Genomic DNA, 21,460 nt, shown 5'->3' on the forward strand with positions numbered 1-21,460 from the left:
TAGACAAAACGAATGGCTGAAATTCCATCATGATGGAACCTTGAGCTTCTTCGAGCGATATTTTATTCACCATGAAGAGAATAATCACCGAGAGTTGAACGAGATGAGGTTGTCACTCGCTCGAAATGGAAATCTTTAATAATTTCGCGTTCGTGTGTTTTAGGGATAATTTTACGTTGGATCCGCGATGTGAATGATTACAACTTAGCGTCATACAGTGTGATTTTACATAATGGATTGTATCGTCCCGTAAGTAATGTGATTTTTCATGAATTTAAAACAATGATATCGAATACGACAGGGGTTTTATAAAAAAAGATAATAGAAATATTTTGTATTTTGTAAGTTTTGTTTCAAATACTTTGTCACATTTTCTTTATTTTTTTTTAAAGACATTTAATCGTAATTTTTTAGACAAAGTAAAAATAATATGTTTGTGATAAAGTAATGATCATTTTAAATGATCGTTTTATTTTCTTTATTTTTACAATTACTTATAGTGATATTATAAATTATAACTTGAAATAAATAATTGATTATATGAATTGACAAGAATAATATAATATTTAATGCTTTTAAAGTATTCAAGTTCAAGACATTAATAATTATTTTATATAAAATTTATTCGTTTGTATTATAATTTTATCCATAATTGTTGAAAATCTGATAGATCTAGTGATTTTTATTTCCATTGTATAATTAAAAAAATATCCGCTATGAGACTTTTCCACTTTTCTATTAAAATATGTATTTTATTTTTACTAAAAGGATCAAAAATTTTTTCAAAAAAAAAAAACAAATCATTACAAATTTCAATTAAAATGATCAGTTACACGTTAATTTAACAAAGAAAGATATAAGAAAGATTAGAAAGATTTAACTTTCACAACACTAATTAATCCGAATTCCAATAAAAAAAAAGATAACTACGTCGTTTAAATCAGTTTAAAATAGTAGATATCTCATTAATCATAAACCATTTCAGATAAAACGTTGAATACCGATCGGACCATAAAAGATTAACGTAATCGGATCTCTCTGACGTTCGCTTCGCTTAATACCGCTTACACAATTTCCATCGATCCGGTAAGCCAAGTGGTAAAAAAAAAAAAAAAAAAAAATGCCCAAGAAACGGTCAATCGCGAACAGTAACTTCCATAAACCCTGCGTAACGATCGACTAACTGAAACGTCTCTGTAACAGGCGTGAGATAACGCGGTCGATCGAGAAACGATATCGTCGTAAGAACCCTGGTCAACGTGTAAAAAGCGAAACACTTTCGAGAGAGGGGCGGGGGAGTCAATGTTATGTCATTCGATTGTGCTCAGATCGATACGATCTCGGCACACCACTGAATCGTCGTTTCGTTCCAGTGATCGTGGAAAGCGTGAAATCGTTCGTGCCGCACGTTTCGCGATTTGTTCGACTTATCGATCGAGTTATGCTGAGAATTAAAGAAATTGAAAGAATATTTAATTCTTTGTTAATGATATGGAAGGAAAGAAAATAATTGGGAAATCTTGTCGAGTAACTTTTTTATAGATTTGAGAATAAATTAAATGTGCGTGTGTATATGGTTTTGAAGGGAATGTCCGAAAAAGACGAAGTTGAAAGGATTTTAATTCTAATTATTAATGGAATAAAAAGAAAAACTGGGAAATTCTATTGAATAACTTTTTTTTTTATAATTGGAGGTTATCGTTAGCAACGTGGATTTGGAAAGGAATTCCTCTGGCGTGGTTTTGGTTGCGAAAATTCGTCGGGATTTCTGGGAATTTGCACGTATTAAAATTCGTGGTGAACTGGGTCGCTTATTACAGTTAATGGCCAATTTTAATTACACATTGATGCTTTGTTCGTGGTATAATTGTTAAAAGTGTCGAGTAGAATATTTACGAGCGTGTAATCAATCTACGATTATTTTATTAATTGTGGAATATATTTAAATTGATATATTAATTGCATTTGATTATTAATTTACGATACTTTACTTCTAATTACGATTTGTAATTCGTTTAAAAAGTGATTAATAAAACAAGACATTTAGATCGATTTCGATTTTGAGTTTGTGTAAAAAGAAATATAAATTATTTTTCAAATAACTAAATTTTGCATTAGCCTTTATGATCAAAACATATTAAAATATATAATAATTTCAATTTTCTCTTAAATTATACAGGAGGATTAATATTTTAACACGTAACAAATTTTTTTAAAGATTATTGGAGAAAAAGATTGAACGCTCTTTTTTCGAATTTCTGTAATACATTGAACATGACATTAATTTATAACGTATTTTTGACAACCATTTAACTAAGATTCAATTAACATTCAGCTCTAAAAGCTTGCTTCCACTTCGAATTATGTAGCAACCACGCGACATCAATCAAAAATGTTAAAATGGATCGTTTCATCTCTTCAATTCCTACTCAAAAAGCTTGAAATTAATTCCATTAATAAACTCTCGAGAATTCGCCGCACCTGTGTCTCCTTTTTCCAATGGAAATGCATCGATTTTTCGAAGCAGCCGTACCAAAATCTATTATCTCATAGAAGACTTGGAAATCGTTGCGAAATCCCTTCGATCTCCGGCATCTGCCGCCGATATCCCTTCTGCGGAAGAAAATTCGCAACAGAGCCGAGTGGGAGGAGATGGATAAAGCAGCCTCTGCCCAAGTTTACCAACAAACGACATCGATATCGATATCGAGAGTATCGGAACCATGAGGCGTGGGCCGGTCGTCGCGTTGCTTCTTCTCGTCTGTTGCGGTTCGCTCGAGGCTCGAGGTCGCGACGACACCGGCTTCGTGAATGTTGAATCGATGCGTCGAGATGTCCGCGAAATGGCGTTCCAGGATTTACTCGGCGAGGGAAGCTCGCCGGAAGAACAACAAGTTCCTAAAAAGCGCATGAGAAATGCTTCCGGTATGTTATCTCACGTCGAATTTTGTTATTCACGAATAACAAAGGGGTGCATGTGGATTGCAATTTTTAAATTTTTGAATTGTTAATACTAAAAGATGAGTAGATGAAAAGTTGTATTTCATTGAAAATTATTTATTCAAAGCAGTTGTTGGTTTTGAAATAATATAAATTAATTGCAGGAATTCTTCAAAATCTCGAAATCCAATGTTATTGGTAAGTTGAAAGTATTTGAAGAGTAAAGTGTTCAATTCACGAGTGTTGATATGTACGATATTCGAAAGATTTTTACGATATTTGTAAGAGAATTTTTAAAAATTATACTAAAATTTTTTGAATCGACGATCAAGATTGCATCCTCTTTTGAATTCATAATTAAAGAATATAGATTATTATTAATTTATTTATTTTTATTTTTAGAAATAAAATAATTGTTTCAAGATTTGTGTATTAATAATATAAATATAAAGTAAGATAAATTAAGATTTCTCTTAATTAAAACATTCTAAATAGATACTTAAATATTTAAAACTATTACTTCCATTATTAAGCTAATTTGAGCAATTTAAAATAATTTGAAAGATTTAACGCAAAAAAGATCTCTCGTTTAACAAAAACATCGCTGTTTCTACTTCCAAATTATATTGAATCAGCAGAAGCAAAGAAAGCAAGAGTATTAACAAATTAAAAGAGACAAAAAAGTAAAAGAGATCTCATGAGAACGAGGTTTAAGCAGCCTCTCGAGGCGTTGCAGTGTCATGAACGATAACAAGCACGAATAATACGGTGGTTTTAGGCAAATCAGACGAGGGAGGATACTACAAGACGTACGGTAGCGACGCCGAGGGCGAGAAGGGTTACGAGAAGGCAACCTATAGCAAGGGCAATCATGGCTATAAGACCCTCGACACCTTCCACAAGCAGGACGGCGACAAGTACGCATTCGAGAAGCATGTTGCCTACGGCAAAGCGCATGCTGACAAGAAAAGTAGCCACGACGAGGCAGCCTCTCGTTCCTGGAAAGCGGGTGATCACGAGGGTGCAGGTACGATGAAACTGTACAACCTGAAGCACGTAATTGCGCGAAAACTATAGAGCACAAAGGATGAAGTTAGCTTCTTATCAATTTACCAAACAAGAGGATAGGAATTTGTAACTCTTGATTTTGTAATACATGACGATAATTCACAACGAGGTTTGATCGAACTAATTATGTTGCTCAAATTTAATTCAACAATTTTTTTTATGCCACTGCTGTGAATGATAAGTGGCATGTATATGATAAGACAACACATTTTTCTGTAGGATGTATATAGGAAGTTTATATTATTATATTTTATCGAGAAATTAATTTAGAAAAGAGCTTTTAACAGCTTTTGAATCAATAATAATCAAATTGTAGGAGATAAATACTACTGCTAAATTAGTTCCAAACATGATGGATCTGTGCACAAGATTGAGCAGACTTTATTTGAAATAATAAATTATTTTGTTGTATCAATTTATTATTTTAAAAACAGCATAATATTTCGTTTCAAAATGACTTCTCGAATAAAATAATCTTATAATATATTATGTATATACATGCTTAAATTCTACGTTAAATAATTAAATACGTAAAATAATTAATCAAATGCCATTTAATTAGTCGAAAATCAAGAGATAAAGAGAAACAAACATATTTCAACGATACAATAATGCAATAATTTTATTAACGCGATAATTTGAATCAATTTAGTCATGATAGTACCAAATTGGAATAAATTTCGAGGTCGGAAAACTTTCTTCTTTATCAATAATTTTCATATAAAATATCGATGCCATTAGTCGTACGGCATACTCTAATGAACGTCGATCGCAAGTTTTCCCTCGTAAACTTAGTGGCTCGAGTATCGATCCCCAATAAAGCTACACCATCGAGATAACGATATTAACTGAATGCATTTGTGCGCTCATTTTATCCTAATTTTAACTACGACACCTAACCATTTTGTTGATTACTTCATATAGAAATATATCATTACTTACAGCTATCGATTACTTTGATGCGAATACAAATTTTATTATTTCTACAAATTATTTCCCATTTTATAACGATTATTTCAATTTCAATTTTACAATTATATTAGATGATCAGAAATTTTGGAATTATTTTTCCAATTATAATTCCATTGAATCTTTTAATTTTGTTATTGCTTGAAAAAGCATAGCTAAACATAGTCAATAATCATTTCAACTTAAATATTTATATTTTTCGAGCTCGCAAAAATTCTAAACTTAACTTTCGATTAAATTCGTGGATGTGATAATAATTCTGAAATCTTTTTAAATCACAATTAATTATGGATACATTTTAGTTATAAATAAGATGTAATGTTTATTTTTAAAATTACATCTGTTTTATGTATTCATATTTTTATATTCACTTAGACTCATCTACATTTTACAAGTTTTACAATTCAAAATAGCGAATTAGATTGATCATATTGATTCAACTTATGTTATCCCAAATTTCTATATTAATTGCATTACAAATTATAAATTTTCTTAGGCACTATCGTTGATACTCATTATGCAATCGATGAGGGTGATCACGAGGCCGAAGCCAACGATCACAGCGGTTATACTCGCGAAGATGGCGCTCACTATACGGATCATGAACCAGAATCTTCGAGTTACGGACACAGTGAAAGCTACACGGACGGAGACGGTGAGCATGGTTCTTACGAAAGCCACAGCTCCTACTCGAAAAGCTCTGGTGATGAATACGGAAACGATGGAAGCCATTACTACTAATCCTTTGCCAAATGGTTGGTTAAATCTATCTATCTAGTTATCTGATCTTCTAATACGGATAAAAATTGGATATAAAAATATCCAATTTGAAAACTTAAAATAGTATTAATGAATTATATTTTTATAATTTAAGAATTTGAATGATATGCAATGAACTGTTTTATAATTTAAAAGTTTGATAAAAAGGAAATATTCTTTTCTTTACAATAATATTTCATAGAAATGGCCAGATCTTTTCAATAAATTTCTAAAATTTCATTTATTTTAGAAATTATATCTTCTTAAAGTGCATAAAAATTGACTTTCTTTATTTTGTATCTAATAAGATGCCTAATTTTTTGTATACGTGATAAAGATGATAAGAAACACAAGAAAATACTAAATATAAGTACAAACGTATCGTAATTATATTTTATAAAAATATAATATATTTGTGAAACATTTTCGATTCTAGAAGCCTAAAGGAACGCAAAATTCGGTATGCAAAAATATTGATCGGAAGATTATTTATTCACAAGCAATTGCAGTTTATTTTAGATGAAGAAAGACGGAAATAGAGTAAAACAAATTTGCATTTCTATCACATCTCTGTATCTCTGTCTCGTTTCAACTAACATTAGCTTCGATAATTTTAATAGATAAGTCTCAATCGACATTTTTGTATATCAATTCTTGTTTATTTTAATTTCTAGAATCGATCCTGTTTCGAATATATTAACACTCTGTATACGTGCAATTTTCACGAACGGAAAATTTACAATGATAACAGGGCAAATTAAAGGAAAAATTGAAGCTTGAAATTCAAGGCATGATATTTTAACAGCAATTACGGGCTAAAATTGTTCAACTTGATGAATCGTGAAAGCGAAAAAATTATACAAATTGGACGAACAAAGTACGAACGAGAAAAGGGCAACGCATGTGCAGCGTCCAATCCCGTGTCATCAATTAAAGATTAATCAATTAAATCCGAACGATTACGAGTACAATCAAATCAAAAATGGAACAGTTTTCAACTTCGTTTCAAAAGCATTCGATGACAGCAATATTCATTGTTTTACTTATAAATGAATATTTCATATTTCATACTACAATCGTGTTGCACAATATTGTTATTAAACATTCCGTAACAAATACATATTCGTTTATTTATAACATTATTTAAAAACTATTGGTTTACTTTTATTCGATTAAACGAAGATTTGAAATACATTGTTCAAACAATGAATTTCAACGTTACATATATTTTCTTATAACATGAAAACTATCATTCATTATATATTATATAAGAAACAATTAAAACTTAATAACAAATATCACTGAAAATTAAAAATTATTTACAGTTAAAACATTTCAACGATTTTGAATAAACTTCGTAATCGCGCCACGTTATTACAATGTTGTTATTCGTATATTTTAATTCAGCATCTTGTAAAATTCTTACTTCCTTTCGTGTTTATCGAATGCTTCCAATTGTTGCTTCGCAATACACCGATATCAATTATTATTAGAAGTGCATTGAATGGTTACCCACGCGTTCCCCCTTAATCGTTATGTAACGAACGCTGTGTGTAATTTTGATGGCGTGCGAAGGTGGCGAACTGTTATTACGAAATTTAATGATATTACGCTTGTACTGCATTGATGAGTCGATCTAAATTGCAATTGGTCATCGGTCACTGTTGTTCGTCGGTTGCTCGTTACAATAACGTTGCCGTATCCGGCCTCGATTATGAGCCAGACAATTTGTTCAAGATGTGTATCGTGTTATTAAATGATGGATAGTTACAGGAAAATGAACTAACTAGAAAAGTATTCAACCAAGAAAATATTTTACGTCGTCGGTTAATATTCAACGTTGATAGATGAGGATAAAGTGGAGTGGAAAACAGAAAAATTAATTTTCGAAATGAAAATCAAATATAAAATCAATTCAACGTATGAAATCTTCCGTGTAAATTCTTTTTCTTTTCTCTGGTACGAAGTGGAAGAATATTTTTTTACCGTCCGAATGACGAAATAAAAACTTATACGCAAAATGGCACACTGAAACTGAACATAAAGAATCATTTCTCCATAGAAGTGACATATCAAAAATAGAAGATTTATAAATTAATTATTTGAAATATCAACAAATAAATAATAATAAAATATTCCGATATATCATCCAAAAACATGATTCTTATTTTTCTTTTCAAAACGTTTCAATTTCGATTATTAAAAAAAATTATCTTACGAGTGAACAACAACTCGCTTCCAGAAAGAAATTATCGACGCTCGGACGACTTAACTCGTTCCCTCCAAGTTTAACAAAGTTAAACTCGCGAATTTTATGCGAACGGTAGAGAAAACACGAGGTACAAGTCGGTGGCACGCTATTAGCGTTGTCTGTTTCCTCCCCACGAAGAAGCAACGAGAAGACCCGTTTGTTAAAAATTACGACCGGTCACGCGAGCATCCGGCTGAAGGGGACGAGCGACGTTTGACGCGTGGCTGGTGGCGGGGGGATTCGCGGTGGCCGTGGATTTGCAATTATTTATAACGAGGAAACTTTCGGGACAGCCGGCAATCGGTTCGTTAATTGCGCGAGATAATTATTGTTAAACGCTGCACGCGCGTGACAAAGAATGATTCCCGTTGTTGTCGTGGATTCGGCTAATTCGAAGTATTCGCTCGCGAGGACGATCGAAATTCGTCCAACTTTTAAAGGCTTTAAAAGCCGAGCACGTTCGTTTATTAATTTCTCAATCGAGGATTTCGATGAATATGAAACAAGCGGGGGAAATCAATTTTAAAACGATCATGTCTTACCTTTTGTCTTTAGATGGTAATGAGAATAATTATTGGGAAAGAAGAAATGATTTGTTTTAGTTGAAGTTTTTGAAGCTCGAATATATGTCGTTTCCTGCAATATCTGATTGAGACTATAACTTTGAATATTGAATTCTTATTTGTTAAAATTGTTATTCGACTCATTTTTTTCATTGTATACATAATGAATAGACAGAGAACAGAAATATTCAAACTATAATAAGCATTATGACATTTAAGGAATAAGGGAAATCTCTATTTCAATCGCATCCATAAAAGTTTTATTTTATATAAATATTCGCAAGCTGTCAATCAGAATATCAAATTTTCTGGAACATTTATCAAAGTTGTTCCGATTATTCGCGGATCACGGTTTGTCAATAAATCCCAAAAGTACCATTTAAAATTACCTTTCTCTCTCTTTCTCTCTCATTTCACTCTTCATTAAAATTCACAACTTCGAAAAAGACACAACTTTGGGTATTGCGCTATTCCACGAAAATTCCTATCACGTGTGAAATTCAAGCATCCTTCTCCCGTGCCCAATAAACAAGCCACCCTCTGGTTCAGCTCGTTTTCAAACTGGCACGCAATCCGTGTTCAAGTGCACTTAATCCGAATCGCATCGTGTGCCTCGGGACTCGAATTGTCGAATGTCAATGTTAGTTACCCTTCTTCTCGATCTAGAAAACAAAGAGAGAGGGGGAGAAGAGGGAGGAGGAGAGGGAGAGGGAGAGCATTGTATCCATAGAGAGCGCAAATTAGAAAACAATTTCATTAGCTGTCCAATGGACAACGCGAGTGCCATTGTTCGTGGCCTATAGTTCGATTGGTCGATTGCTCGAATGAAATAGTATCGAAGAATGGTTGCATTGTGGTGGCATTGAGGGAAAAAGAGAGAAAGAATATATCGTGATCGATTCGACTTGAATGCAAAGTAATTTCAGTGAGAGGAATGAAAAGAAAAGAATGGTGGTTACGTTGAGCCATCAACTGATTGCGACAGGGTGGCGCTCTCATCTTACCAGAACAGCTTCAACTCGGTGCAATTAAGTAAATCTATAGGAAAGAAAATTAAAAGCAACGTCATCCCGAACTATTACTTGCGTTTTTTTTTGCCAAAGTTGTTTTCCGCTTGAAAAAGGATTAAGGGCAAAATTTATCAAAGCGAATTTTTTCCTCCAATTATGATGCACAATTTGGAACAATTTTTACACGTCTAAATTATTTCCATAATTCTGTAATAATTTTACAGATAATATGCGCTGTCATCAAAACGAGCATCATTATTTATACCATTTTACACTTTTTCTTTTACAATTTAATACATTAAAAAGTCAAGAATGGATTAAATGCTTGTAATATATTAAATGGATAATTTCGAAGACATTAACGCGAATAATTTTAAAATCAATTCTCATTTCACTTCCCTTAACAAAGAAGGGAAAAAAGGAACTACGAGAGAAATGAAAAATCTGAGCAGCGTGAGAAAGAGAAGCGGAGAGCATCGGGTCGAAATGTTTTCGAGTTAGCTGCGTCACTCGAAGCCTTAATTTAATAGTCAGCGGCCTGTTCTTTTCCAAACGAAGGGAAGGAGAGGGGAAAGTGGATACTCTTCAGCGGCGATCCACCACCGCCGCCCTTGGATCTGCTTACAAAGCAATCTCTCCATCTGGGAAGGTCCAAAGGGAACGCCACCTAATCTAATCTCCGTTACGACGATGCCGAGTCCAAATCGAAGTTGGCAGAGCTTCCGGTATCCGGTTTTCTCCCGATCTCTAAAGGAGCCTTCACGATGGGAGCCTGGGCAGTAACCAATCTTTATCTTGATTATGCAGCGCCAACGCCGGAGGAGCCAATCTCTAGCCGAACAGGCTGCCAAATAAGGTCGTAAAGAGGCCGAATCTATCGATCACCGTTTCAAACTGCAAATTCGGCGCGGCTGATTTGCAATGGAGATTGAGAGAAGCCGAGAACGACGACGATGCGCCCCATTCACGAATAAGTAGCTGAGAAAAGAAACTCGACTCTTGTATCGGGCGTGGAGAGGAAAAACGAACCGTTGACTGATTATTCCTGAACACTTCGCGAGGTGGAATCTTGACAAATCAAATGAACAGATAATGTAAAAGCACGGATTCAAATCGATTCGTTGAAGCGAGAAGTCATTCGTTAATTGCTTCATTGTCGATTAAATTGAGGTGAATTTTAAATTGTTATTTATCTACTCGCGACTTAATACGTCGAATTTTTATTACGTTTAAAAATTTTGAATTGAATGATTTTTGATTGAATCTATTTGTATATTTATATATTCCTGAATATTTCAAACATTTTTCTTTTTCGAATAATTGAGAGAAACATTCAAAGCATTTCTATTATTGATATATTTGATGAAATTATTTCAAAGGATATTTGATATTAAGAAATTAAAGAATAATTGAAAAATGGAATAATTTAGCGATTTCCTTTAAATGAAATTTATAAATCGGTCGAAAAATATTAGTATCAGTTTTTTTCTTTTTTCATTTTATCCAATTTGCATGCACCTTCGAAAACAATTGGAAAAGAAATAGCTTATACGGAGGATAAGTACACATTACAAAATTATACAGCAGTGTGGAGTTTTCTTAACTTGGCGACGACCAACTCGCCAACTTCCAGCAACTTCGTAACCTAGAAATTCTGGAACCGAATAACACCGGCAAAATCTCATCCCTTTCTAACAATAACTTTGTCGATCGATTGAGTAGAATTCGCAAGATTCCTTCGACTTTCAGATATATATCAATTCTAAAGATATGTGCTACGTAGTAGCACGAAGCGAATATCTTAAAGATTCAGTGTCGTCTGGATGAAATTTTACAAGGTCGTACCGTAATAAAATCGTCAGCAAAATTTTATAATAAATGGAAATGGAATAAATGGATTAAATGGAGGAACAGTTGGAAGAACGATCGATGATATATCATGTATAAATCGCCAACGTCTGTGAAATTCCATAAATTGGATTTATAATTTTCATGAATTGGCATGATTCGATTAACAACGATATTAGAAGATTTTATGTGGTGGCAGTAATTATATGTTTGATTGTAATAATGTGGGAGAAATTAATTTAATTTTATTTTGATTTCTGCAATTAGATTTTGCATTTAACCGTTCTTCACGCTATAACTACTGCAAGAAACGATTCAAAGTTGTTACAAATTTCTTTAGAACATAGCAAATTAAAGCTTAATTTTCATAATATGTGTAATGGACATATTCACTATCCAAAAATTCTTATAGAATAGTATATTAACATCCATGCTTTTTCAAGATGATTTAAATGCACAGAGATAGAGATATAATGAATTTATGTATACATAGAAAAAGGAAAGCATGTCCAACAAACAAATTGTACAAGATTTTAATTTTTAAGTCTTCACAAATTTTTCTACTAAAATAACGTGATATCAAGAATTGAAAATTCTGATTTTATTTTCTATAAACCTTATGTAACTTTACTTTCACTTCATACTACGTGCAACAAAAAGATTTTACACGAATTTAAATAAAAATCTTCAAAACAAGCATAATTCTATAGAAAACAGATCGATCATATACCTTCTCAACGAATAAATCCATCACCGACTTACTCCCAATTCTTCGAATTACACACGACATTTAACGCCATTTCCTTCTTCCATCGTTCCCAACTTCTGCATTTAAATTATACTCCTACTTTTATTCTTCGATTCTTTTCTCGATCATTTCCGTGATGTTTGATTGCATCACTTCCAACCATTTTTTCTAACCCCGAAAAACACTGGATCGTTTCATTACGAGTTCGAGAAAGTGTGAAAGGTACGCCCCGCGCGGCGGAAGCGTTGCGGTCGCATGAATGAAAGCGGAATCGAAGGAAACGGTCGGAAACCCCTCGAAGGAGCGATCGAACCGTGGATATTTAAGTGTGACGGTGGCTACGCGATCATCAGTCGAAGCTGGATCTGGAGATGCTGCGTTTCGCGCCAGTAATTCTATTATTGTTTCAAACATGCGTTGCTCGGGAATTGGTCAGCATTCGGGATCGTCGAGACATCCAGGATGCCACCTCGATGCCCATCGCCTCGAACGTCGAGTCGAAGACTGACCTAGTGCCAGCTGCCTCCGGACACCAAGGTCATCGTCACGAGTCCGGAGGGGGGCAGAGCCACCATTCTGATCACCACGAGGAACACGGCGAGGAGGGTGAGAAAGGGTACAAGAGCCATCACCATCACGACAAGATCGACAAGGGTGAGCACGACAAACATCATCATTCGGGTCATCACGAGGAACACGGTGGCCAAAAGAAGGGGCACCACGATGAGCACGAGAAGTACGGGGAACACCACGAAGGTGAGAAAGGGCACAAGGCTGGCAAGTTTGGGGAGAAGAAGGGGCACAAGAAAGGTCACAAGACGAAAGGGTATCACAACAAGTTCCACAAGGACGAGTATCACAAGGAGCACAAGTTTTACGATGATTATCATAAAGGGGGTCATCATAAGAAGCACGGTGACTTCCACGGGCATCACGAGAAGAAGGAAGGGCAGCATAAGAAAGGTGGTCATCATCATTCCGGATATCACGAGGATCATCGTGGTAAAAAGGGTCATCGTGACAAGGGACACATCGATGAGGAGCACAAAGGTCATCATGGGAAACATGGACATGATGAGCATTACAGTCATCATGATTCTTATGGAAAGAAAGGTGATCATCATTCTGGGAAGAAATATGGATACAATAAAGGACACAAAGGTTGAAGAAGAATCGATTAAGAACGATTTTGGATTCTTTCAGATTATCGTCTTGTTTTCAGTTTAAGAATAGACATGTTGTACTCTATTCTTGTGAATCGACGATTTAAAAAAATTGCGATTTGTTAATTAACAGTTTTCATACGAAAAAGGAAGTCAATTTTAGATAAAACGAATTTTATATTATATTACAATATAATATAAAATTATTATATTGTAAAATTTGATATTAAGTTAACTGTCTTCAATGATGATTATTATTACTTTATACATAGCTTATATCTCCGTAATACAATGTGAAATTACACGCTTAACGGAACGTTATTTACGCCATTCGTTATTCATGCTACACTCGTTTAATACCTTAAATATTTCACAGCCGTCAGTCTTAAGTTTTTCCAAAGTGACGGCGAAATAATGTATTGCGATACGATGTATATATATATATATATATATATATATATATATATATATATTGTATTGTGTAAATACATTATGTAAATACGCGCACGGATATAGTGGCTGCACGCGCGAGAAAAAACATCGATATGACGTGCCTCATTGCTCTCTTTTTCACTTTATCCACGGCGTGCTGCGAATAAGTTTCTTCGTTGCACATATTTGTCTCATAATATAGCCATTAATCAAATCGAGAGGATGTGCTCCTTCCTTTAAAAATTTGATCTTTCATCGTATGATTCAATCGAATCGTACTTACACGATGTAATTCTACAAAAATATTACAATGATCAAATTATTATTATGACTATTATAATAGTAATCAATTATATTTATTGAATAAACATAATATATTTTAAATATAAAACATTTAGTTTTTGTATAAAATATAAAAAAATCAATTTAAAAGCAAACGTGTAAATGTAATTATTATTATGAGCACGTTTATACAAACAATCTCATAATAGATATTCGCAATTTTTCATGGAAGTAATTGAAAGTTTTATACAAGATGTCTTTTCTTGATTCATTTGACGATTATATCGAACGAAATAACACAGTGTAATAACTTCAGTTACGAATAACTCCTAAGAGGTTAGCCTTCGTCTAACACATCCTATTGATTTCCCTTCGTTGTTTATTCACGTATATATTCATGTCGAAGACATCGCTGCTCGCGCGAATATTTCCATCGGGAAATTCTTTCTATTTACCCATCCACACGGTCCGTCCCGTATAATCCCACACCTTCGAAAAGTTGATTCACATCGGGACCAATATCGGGTACGGTATGTAACGCGAGTGAGTATGAAACATGCCGTCATCGCGTTGTGTGCTCGCGCAAGGAAGCGCCTACGGTAATAACGAGAACGAAAAACAATGTGCTCGGCTCGAAATTGGACCTACAATCGAAAAAAGCACACCGGAGTGTGTCCGGGCCGTTCGGGATTTTAATCAAACGCGATCGCGCCCGCCTGTAATCCGGACAATTTCGCTATTTATGCGAGCGCGTCCCCGATACGTTGGAAAATTGTTTCATGTAATGCAATAAAGGCTTTTCCATCACGGATCCGTCCCGCACGCTCGAAAAATTTCATTCCGGGCTGTCGCGAGTTTAAATCGCCGATGAAACGAGCCGAGTGGCAAACAATTAAATTGTATCGTAAGGAAATTTCATTGGATTCTGGAAGATAAAAGAATTTTTATTTTTTAATGGATTTTTAAACTTTTGAATATGTGTTTTTGGAGATATATACTTTTGTGTCTTAACAGCATAGCTGTCGTAACTGACAGAATAAAACAGCTATTTTCTTTGTGTTCATTGATATATTAGGTCATTGGATTCATCATGATTTCTATGCTGTGACGATAAAGAATAGATATAGTCTTGAAATTTTTATATTTATATATCATATTATAATTGTAGGTAATGAAGAGAAAATTTAAAATAGTCGAATTCGAATAAGTTATCAGAATTTTTCATCTATATTGAAGTTCCTTTATAAAAATTATTCATATTTCATGATATTAAAAAGATATATAACATATTAAAAGAAGAATCGATTTGTTAATCGATTATACAAAGATAAAAAAATATAGATAGATATTATTCCGTATATCAATTTTATAAATTATGTTTAAATTCAAGAACATTTTTCTTTTTAATTAAACTATTTCTTCCCATACATTGACTGCCCATTGGTCAGACTTTTGAAATAATAAAGGAATGAAAACGTTCGGAGAACATAAATGCTTATCCCGAGCACTTTAATCCGGCTGGCTTATATCGTCAAGGGCTCTCTCCCACGAACCTATCGTGCAATTTTCAATGGAAACAAGAGAGACTTGTAACTATATACGAATTTATTATTTCATCGGATGATGAACATTTTATCAAAGGATTAATCGTCCAATATGGAATTATTTTGTTATTACGCTCCCTATTTCGTGTTCATAATTATTATTTATACGGAACTTCCATTCCATTCCATTCCATTCTCTTCAGAATATCGTATTTCGACGATCGTAACAAGAATCAGAGAGCCGTCCCTCTTTTTAATTTCAAACATTTCACGTGTGCTTTAACTCTGAAACGTATTAAAACGAAAACTGTAATTTTCAGTTAAAATTATATTTTACTCGGAGATTGAACAGGATGGACGTACCAACCGGTTGGTTTTTCAGTAAACGAAACAAATTGCTCGGTAATGTTGATTTTTCGAATGAGAACGAATTCCGACACATCTTTGCCAGACTATCACAAGTGTATTTTAATTTTTGTTCTTTGTTGCTCATACGCGATTTAATTCAATTTTAAGCTCGAGGAAAAGTAAACAGAGAGAGTTGTTGTACTTCGGTTTGTAAATGAAAACACGAATATTCTATGTTTACCGTGGAAAATCTGTGAAATTGAACGATTTAAAGAATTCCCTAAAAAAAAAAAAAAAAAAAAAAAAAGAAGAGGAAACGAGATATATCGGATTTATATTTAAAAATGATTCAAACTACGTATTACACATTTGTATGCAAATAGCTTTTTTATGTATTCCGATTTCTGTACATTCTTGTTGCGCTTAGGAAAAATTTCAAAATTTACTTTACACTTGTCTTTATTGAATCTATATCTACGAGAGTGTATACGATTTTAAATAATGATACTTAAGAATATTTAAAATATTATATGATTTAAAGAAAAAGTACGAAATGAAATAATTATAAGACAAATTTAAGATTTCGTTATTTAAATATTTTCTTATTCAAAACGAAACTTAAATATAAATATTCATTGATTGTTAATACTTAAATTATTTAAAAATTAAAACTTTTAATAATATTCTTTTGTAATAATCATTCTTTTAATAATTAACTTTTGTCTTTTAATTGTATTTTAATGAATAGACTATGAATTTATATTTATACAAATTTAAATTTTTATAAATACATAATACATAATACAGAAATAGAATTGAAATCCAATAATATTGAAATCTTCGTTTCATTATCTAAGTCATTCATCATCGATCTTTTGTATGCCTCGTCATCGATGAGGTCTCCTTTAAAGTCTATGATCTAAATTTTCGTATTCCAGACGTGGCTTTTCATCGTATTCACTTGGAATTTACACGTCCCGTTTAATTTAAACGCTTTTCATTGTCCTCGACTCGCATACTAAGTCCTCGTTACTTGCTACTTGCGTGCCGGTGTAAACTCTATTAACAGCTTCGTTCACGACTCGATTTCATTAAAATAAAACCGGTTACCAGTGAAACGCTACCACGTTTCTAACCATTCCTCTAAGAATTATCCGTTGGCTACTAATTGAACGTATCTATCGTTTGCAATAATAATAGTATCTTAGGGTATCTTGAGGTATCATATGTAAATTTTAGTCTGATGCATTGATAAAATTTTTTGATGAGAAAAAAAATCTTATTTCTTGAATAAAAATATTTAAATCGATGATCAATATATAAAATATTTGCAGTGAAAGTATCAATGGTTTTTTTATTTATCGATTGGGATTATCTTCTGAATTATAGCGATTTAAACTTTTTCTAATTTCAATACCAAGTTTAATCAAATTTTTAAAGTAAGTTTTTCAATCTGATCAACTTTCGCATAAACTAATCATCAATGTATAATAATAACCGGTTTCTATGTTAAATGTAATGTAAATTTAATAGTTTTCATTGGATGCACCCAAATGCATAGTTGATTAATTTTCAATAGCATTTCCTATATGCATGAAAACAAGAATTAGAGTAATTGGAGCTATTACTCTAATAATAACTTCTGCATATATTGATCAACTAAATATGTTACAACGCTACAAAATTCAGGTTAAATTACGCAATTATCAGAAAAGAACTGTAATATATGACACGGCTCAATCTATCCGAATACGTAGAATAATTCAAATAATTGGATTTAAACAGCACATTTACTCGTTAACTGAAATTTGAGGATGAATTGTTTGAAGTGTTCGCATAAACGAAATAATATTATTTTAATAAAATCATTTAGGTGATGATGATGAGAAGCGAGCAAAAGTAAAATATAAACAATCATTATATTAATAAAAAATTTCGTTTCGACAAATGGATCTTATAACGAGCAAGATTATTCGATAATTATTCTTTTATCTTTCTCTGAGTAAAATCTAAAACAAACGGTAAACAAATTTGTGGACATTTTTCACGCATCCCTGGAACATAATTCAATCCGTAATCAGTCGGCAAAGAAAAACTTTTGCGAGGAAAAGCGTAGCATAAATAAAAACTAACTGAAATCAAACAGGACTCTATATATGGGGATAATTCTACTTCCAGTTTTAGAGAAAATGTTTCCGCTTTAACTAACGTTTTATAAATTGAGCGAGAAAGTTATTTCAATTTGATATAAATGAATCGCCAACAACCGCATATAACGAAAATACAGTAGGATTAATAATCCAGCGATATTTATGTCTCCTATTTATGATTTCGTCAGTTATGATGGAATAGTTAATTTAGTTGCCAAAAGTGTTTTGGCAGAACTATCTAAAATTAATTATATTAATTTCAAAATTAATCATGTAACGAACGGCGATGGCTGCTATTAGATATATGAAATTTGTCAAAGCTTTTAGAAACAATTTATATTCATTACTTGTATATATGACTGAAAACTAATAATATGTAAATTTACTAATTAATAATAATACTTAATAACGTATCAAACGTACATAAATGAATTTGATGAAATTCTTAATTAACTTTCACAAGAATTTCTAATAATTAATTCTATAATTTTTCAATCTAATCTAAATTTCAAATATCGGGTCTTCGAATAAGAAATCTTTTAAAGATCTTCGCCACTTAAAAATTCAACTTATTCCCGTGAAATATATTCCGGCAAATATATCTCCTTTCTTGAAGAATTCTCGAAATCCAATCAATTTGGATTCGTGGCCGCGGTCGAGGAGCATCCCGGAAGCGGGGAGGAAATACGAATGACGTCGAGCGACTGTAATTAAATGTAGTAATTTCGCAACGGGAACGTCTTCGTCTTGGTCGAAGAAAAAGATAAATTGCCGATGTGCCGTTGATCGATCCCGTGGAACCGGGGCGAAATCCTTTAAGTGAAAAAGAAAGCTTCTAATCGAATGCGATCGAATTTACTCGAAGAAGAGTCTGTCGTAGTTTCCTTGTTTCCGGTCGGCCAGCAAAAACTCGACTGCACCGCCATCGAAAGAAAACACACAGTGTGAGTTGACAGTGACGTGGAGCGGAACAATGAAACGATACAATAGATCCTGTCCTAGTGAGATATATTTCTTGAATAAGACGTGAATTAAAAGCAAAAAAAAATGTACGGATACAACAATATTTCTTTTCAATAATGCAATAAGCTTTAATGCAATAAGAAAAACGATATTCTTGTTTCAATACGTACAATTTCCTTTATAATTCTTTGCGCATTCTTCGAATCCATACTCCTTAAAGCATGATTCTCTGAATTCTCTCTTGCAATTTAAATATATAAATCAGAATTGCATCATCATCTCGTTAAATTATTACGCATTTACCTTTTACATTTGAACGTTGCTAATTGATGCAACGAGTGGAATAAGCACGAACGGAAATACGAGAAAGGGAGAAAGAAGAGATCAGGGGATAAAATCGAAAAAGGGGGAAAAAGAAAAAAGACGATTTCAATGTCCCTATCGAGAATATTTAACCGGAGAGGAAAACCGATAAATTGCAGGAATCCCGTTGCACCGAATTCGAGAAACGTGGCGGTTGACGATGAAAAATCCTGTCCCGCAGAAATTGCTCCGTACGAGTGGCTCGTTGGCGAGACGCGGATAATTTTTCTTTTTGTTCGTATCATGCCGACAACAGCCTCTCCATGAGGACGAATGAATCGGCGACGCTGCTCGAGAGTGCTCATTAATTTGGTCGAACGACAGGATTATCATGCGATCGATCAAAAAGAGAAAAAAAGAAAAAAAAGAAAAGAAAAAAAGAAAGTACCAGCGCGAAATAGATTCGCTTCTCGCCTCTTTAACAGGCCGCTTCCGCAGCGCGTACATCCTAAGAGAGAGAGAGAGAGAGAAAGAGGAAGATAGAAAGAGAGAGGAGCGTACACGGCATGGCACAGTAGCTCGAGATCCACGACCGTTTCCTCTTTTTCTTTTATGAGTCGCGCGACCACTTCAATTAGATTAATTAAGCCAGCCACGCGTATATGCATCACGGGATAAAACAATGCTCGGCGGTGTTGGTGGCGAAGCGTAGGGCTCACAGTGGCGGAATTGTCACACGCCAGAGAATTTCAAGTAGATCCGCTCGCTTGTATGCAATCTCCGGCCGAGAATGGGCAAGCGTGATCGTGTGGCTTGGTGCAACATCCAGGCCGCCCTAAAAGAAGCGTATAAAGCTTCGTTAATCCGTGTCCGGTGCACCGGAATCCAGTCTAGATAGACCCACAAATGGCCATGGCAATTTCATTTGCAGAGGGTGGAATCGTTAATCAAACCCCGCTGCTAGATGCCTGGCCGACTGTTCTCTTCGTGCGCTCGTCGTCCGCGTTTTTTTTTCTCTCAATGTGTGTGTGTGTGTACGTTTGTGCATACACGTGTACACGTGTTTTAGGTGAGATATGCGTGGCGTGATAAAATGAAAATGCCGCGAAGAAAATGATGAGGGAGGGGGAAATGTGTGTACGTATATGCTTGTTGCGAGCGTGTTGTGTTGTGTGTATAAAGTTTCGCGTTTCAAAGTTGCTTTGAGCATTTATATCTTTATATTTTTATACATTCTCGTCACGCGGAACGTGAAAATTTATTAGGACGCGTTGAAATTTTAAGCATACTTGTGGAATATATACGCGTAAGATGCCGACGTGTTGAATAATTTAATGTCCTGTTCAAGTTTTAATTGAATTTATATTCGTCGTGCTATGTGGTTTTATTATAATCTCTATTTGATATGTTATCAAAAATTCAATGTAAACATTTCAATTGGTTGAACGTTTTATTAGATTGTCTTAAAGCTTGTAACGTATTTTCATGATGAATATTTTCATAAATATTATAAAAACAAATACAAAAGTTGGTATACAAAAAATATTTATTAATAAATAATTTAAGTTTGCATTGTTGTTGTAGCCTATAATAACATACTAATGAAATATCGATTTTTATGAAAAATAATAATAAAGAAAAGAAGAAATCTAATGTTCCATACTATATTCCCACTTGTTTTCATAGTCACGAAAGTCCTTTTCGCCATGACGATAATCCATATAATAATAATCCTCGTGATCCTCGTCGTCACTGGGTCCTTTACGATCTCTATGATGATACCCTTTTTTCGTAATGATCTCTCTTACCATGATCCTGCTTTTGTTCATTATAATCGTGACGATCTTCGTTGTAATATCAACCGTCCTCCCATTCATGATCATAGTGATAACCACCATTGCGTTCTTCGAAGTCAGAATCATAATCCTTATCGTAGAAATCCTTGTATTTTTTTATACTCGTCTAACTTTTTTCACTTCGTGATGACCATGAGTATCGTACCCTTTCCTACAATGGCCATTCTCCTCGAAATTTTCACTCTCCTCGCCTCCCTTTCCTTCGTGATATTCATCGATAATAATTGTCATCGAGATGATCATCCTTTTCTCCACCATCATCT

The 21,460-nt window shown here is 33.7% G+C and overlaps 2 protein-coding genes across 2 annotated transcripts; both read left to right on the forward strand.

Annotated features, from left to right (window-relative positions):
* The first annotated feature begins 699 nt into the window (after window positions 1-699).
* On the forward strand, window positions 700-6,025 carry LOC107995453 (uncharacterized). The gene is made up of 3 exons (XM_017052976.3): window positions 700-2,925; window positions 3,719-3,967; window positions 5,474-6,025. The coding sequence occupies exons 1-3, from the start codon at window positions 2,724-2,726 to the stop codon at window positions 5,716-5,718; spliced, it is 696 nt and encodes a 231-aa protein (XP_016908465.3). The 5' UTR covers window positions 700-2,723; the 3' UTR covers window positions 5,719-6,025.
* A 1,785-nt stretch (window positions 6,026-7,810) lies between these two features.
* Window positions 7,811-14,142, forward strand: LOC107995450 (histidine-rich glycoprotein-like). Its single transcript, XM_062075861.1, has one exon. The coding sequence runs from the start codon at window positions 12,528-12,530 to the stop codon at window positions 13,320-13,322; it is 795 nt and encodes a 264-aa protein (XP_061931845.1). The 5' UTR covers window positions 7,811-12,527; the 3' UTR covers window positions 13,323-14,142.
* The last annotated feature ends 7,318 nt before the right edge of the window (window positions 14,143-21,460 follow it).

The sequence above is a fragment of the Apis cerana genome, linkage group LG6 (genome assembly GCF_029169275.1).
Source record: "Apis cerana isolate GH-2021 linkage group LG6, AcerK_1.0, whole genome shotgun sequence".
Lineage (NCBI taxonomy): Eukaryota > Metazoa > Arthropoda > Insecta > Hymenoptera > Apidae > Apis > Apis cerana.

Bases quoted from the DNA above. Each gene is read 5' to 3' on its own strand.
- LOC107995453 (XM_017052976.3), top strand. From the start codon at position 2,724: ATGAGGCGTGGGCCGGTCGTCGCGTTGCTTCTTCTCGTCTGTTGCGGT. The intron at 2,926-3,718 runs GTATGTTATCTC...CGGTGGTTTTAG, and splicing joins GCGCATGAGAAATGCTTCCG to GCAAATCAGACGAGGGAGGA. The intron at 3,968-5,473 runs GTACGATGAAAC...AAATTTTCTTAG, and splicing joins GGGTGATCACGAGGGTGCAG to GCACTATCGTTGATACTCAT.
- LOC107995450 (XM_062075861.1), top strand. From the start codon at position 12,528: ATGCTGCGTTTCGCGCCAGTAATTCTATTATTGTTTCAAACATGCGTT.